The following is a 3,514-nucleotide window of genomic DNA, read 5'->3' as shown; positions in this document are numbered from 1 at the left end:
AATCACTTTATCTGGTGCCTGTAAAAATAAATAATAACTTTATCTGGTGCCTGTAAAAATAAATAATAACTTTATCTGGTGCCTGTATAAACAAATAATCACTTTATCTGGTGCCTGTATAAGTAAATAATAACTTTATCTGGTGCCTGTATAAATAAATAATCACTTTATCTTGTGCCTGTATAAATAAATAAAATAATCACTTTATCTCGTGCCTGTATAAATAAATAATCACTTCAGCTGGTGCCTGTATAAAAAGATAATCACTTTATCTCGTGCCTGTAAGAACAAATAAAATAATCACTTTATGTCGTGCCTGGGAAAATAAATATTAACTTTATCTGGTGTCTGTATAAACAAATAATCACTTTTATCTGGTGCCTGTAAAAATAAATAATCACTTTATCTGGTGCCTGTATAAGTAAATAATAACTTTATCTGGTGTCTGTATAAATAAATAATCACTTTATCTGGTGCCTGTATAAACAAATAATCATTTTAGCTGTTGCCTGTATAATAAATAATCACTTTATCTCGTGCCTGTATAAATAAATAATCACTTTATCTCGTGCCTGTATAAATAAATAATCACTTTATCTCGTGCCTGTAAGAACAAATAAAATAATCACTTTATCTGGAGCCTGAATAAATAAATAATAACTTTATCTGGTGCCTGTATAAATAAATAATCATTTTACCTGGTGCCTGTAAAAACAAATAAAATAATCACTTTATCTGGTGCCTGTAAGAACAAATAAAACAATCACTTTATCTCGTGCCTGTATAAACAGATAATCACTTTATCTGGTGCCTGTAAAAACAAATAATCACTTGATCTAGTGCCTGTAAAAACAAATAAATTAATCATTTCATGTCTGTGTTAAAGTTTTAAGTGAAGAAATAGTTTACTTAGAATTGAAATAAAAATTGTTAATGCATAATGTTTTGTGAAATAATGGGATAAATCATGATTTAAAAGTTGAAATTTGGTTTATAGACTGTATTTTTTTTGTAGCTAACTTTTATTTTCTGATGGTCAGTTTTTGTCATATAGAAAGTCAACTTTTAGTTACAGCTGTGAAGCATTAAATTTGTTTTAGTTGAGTTAATTTATCATACAGATAGAGCTGTGTGATTAGTGGAATTTGCTAATCAGTTAATCATTGGGTTCATTAATCAGTTACATTCAACTAATTGGGTTTCAATACCCGTGGAGCAGAGCACAGACATCCTGTTGTGTAACTTTGTGTTTAACAACAAACAAAATGGCAATGGTTCAAGTACTTGGATAATTGGAATAATTAAAAATATTAATAGTTGGAAACCCTAAATGTGGTGAGCTGAATATTGTTGTGACATTAATCAATTAACCCCATGTGAACAATTGGATCAAAGTGCGGATGTCACAACCTTTCATCGTTTAATTCAACACTTTATTGTCAATGTATGTCATTAAACTTGACATCAAAACATAATAGTAAGAGGAAATATCTTTAGTTTTCAATGTACTCTTATAAGGGCTTCAAAATGTCTAATTAATTGGAAACATGTACTATAGATAGTGACAAACTAGAATATAATATTTGAACCTCCTATTTTTTTGGTTTATTGAAATACTCAAACTCACATGACACATTGTTTGTTTTTTAAAAGGTATATAATTCTTCCTGTCATTGCTTTTGGACATTTACAACTACTACAAAAAGCATGTTTTTCTTTATAAGATTCCTCATTCTTAGGTTTAGTTGTCTTGGTGTTCATTCACTGTTCTTCAGCTCTGGAGTTTTGGAAAGCCACTTAGTAGTTTTGGGGCATTCTGTTCTAGTGCCTAGTACATCTTTTATGTTTTAAAATGCGTATTTGTAACCAACATGAATTATATTTTGGACAACCAACATTGTGGGAAGAATTAGCCTTACTGAAGCATGCTGTTGAGTACAAATAGGCCTCAAGGCTAATGTTAGTCCTAATTTTCTTGTTTTTTATGTATATTTTTAACAAAAATGAAAATTTCCCAAGATCAACTGGAACTGTTTGCTTCTCATGATTTGTATCATGATACTGAGTGATTGTTTACCCTAATCTCTTATTCTGTTTTATGGATTTTAACCTCTGATAGAGCCTCATTAGAGGGTCAAAGGTATGCTCGTCATATAGTAATAAAAGAAGATCAAAAAGCAAGCAGATGGGAAAAGGTTAGAAGATGAGTGCTTTAGGATGAGTAATTGTTTGTTACAATCTGTAGTCTTGCTAGAAAAAAACTTTACTGGTTTTATTTTCAACTTTTTATTGTACTGTATATTAATGATTTCACTACAGTTAATATTAGGTAGGAAAATAAGAGACGAAAATTATAAAAATAAATTATTTAGAAGGTTTTAGAGGTTATGGGAACAAAAGATGAAAATAATTATTATCATCATGAAAGACACCTTTCACTCAGACTGGCTCAGTAAAGGCTTCGAATTTCAAGACTCATCTTTTATAGAAATACTGTATAAAATTCTGTTGTTTTTTTGTGTACAAAAGAATTGTAATATTTACTAAAATCTTGCCCAATTTCATGAAAATACATTAAGCAGTTTCAGAATTATAGTAAATATTCGTATGTATAGCTTCACAGAAACAGGGTCAGTCCAAAGAAATGACTCCTTGTAAATAGGTTTTTAGCAGAACAAACTTGAATTAATCAAAAATGATAATGAGAAGCCATAATAGCAGTATTTAGATTACTGGAGAGTTTGAATAACAGTAACTGTCAGACACAGTGATTTTGAATAGTTTATTATTTTACTTGACACTAATCAATGCTCATGCATAACCAATTAATCAAGTTAATCGTCCAACTCTACTTACGAACGTGAGCTTGAAAACTAAAATAATGAAGTGAAAACTGTGAACTTTTCTTTCTCTCTTGTTTAGGATAGAAAGAACAACACACTCCCTGATTTATCAACACAAGCACCCAACTCTCAGATACAAATCAGTGGATCCCAGTGCATTAAATCACAACCAAGTGGACCTCAAGAAGTGGGTTTAAATAATTCTAAAGAAACATCAGATGTTCACCTAACTGAATTTTGGGTTCATGAGTATTGTGCTTCCTGGGCTCATGGCGTTTACATTGCGGGTGTAGACCAGCAAGTTCAGGGTTTGGCTCAGGCTGTGAAGGATGCTGCAGACATGGTCAGTTATGTAGAATTTGTTCTGTTCATAGTTAATCTCAAAAGTTTATGAACACTATTTTAACTTACAGTAAAATTTTACTGAGAAATTGTACTTTCTTAAAGGACTTCTACGAACCTATCATGTGATTTACATAAATGAAATTTTAGTTACCAACCCAATAGCTATGAAACATCATAATTGTGAAATACAAAAAAAAATTATGAAATTTTCACAAGTGGTAATTTTTCATTTGAACTATGTATTTAAATATCTGTGAATCCATTTTTTTTTTGCTGCAACATATTTTCTAGCCAACTCCAGGGATTTCTGTTTAAGAAGGAGTATT

General features: G+C 30.4%; 1 protein-coding gene across 8 annotated transcripts in view; it reads left to right on the top strand.

Moving 5' to 3' along the window:
* LOC106474421 overlaps positions 1–3,274 on the top strand; it is a 19,137-nt gene extending 15,863 nt beyond the window's left edge. For all 8 annotated transcript variants that reach the window (XM_022402729.1, XM_022402730.1, XM_022402725.1 and 5 more), the window contains exon 4: positions 2,923–3,274. In XM_022402729.1, coding sequence (XP_022258437.1) covers positions 2,923–3,237 — 315 coding nt within the window. In that variant the 3' untranslated portion in view covers positions 3,238–3,274. The remainder of the gene's footprint in view (positions 1–2,922) is intronic.
* The last annotated feature ends 240 nt before the right edge of the window (positions 3,275–3,514 follow it).

This window comes from Limulus polyphemus, unplaced genomic scaffold (genome assembly GCF_000517525.1).
Source record: "Limulus polyphemus unplaced genomic scaffold, Limulus_polyphemus-2.1.2 Scaffold7206, whole genome shotgun sequence".
Lineage (NCBI taxonomy): Eukaryota > Metazoa > Arthropoda > Merostomata > Xiphosura > Limulidae > Limulus > Limulus polyphemus.
This window is presented reverse-complemented; position numbering and strand designations above follow the sequence as displayed.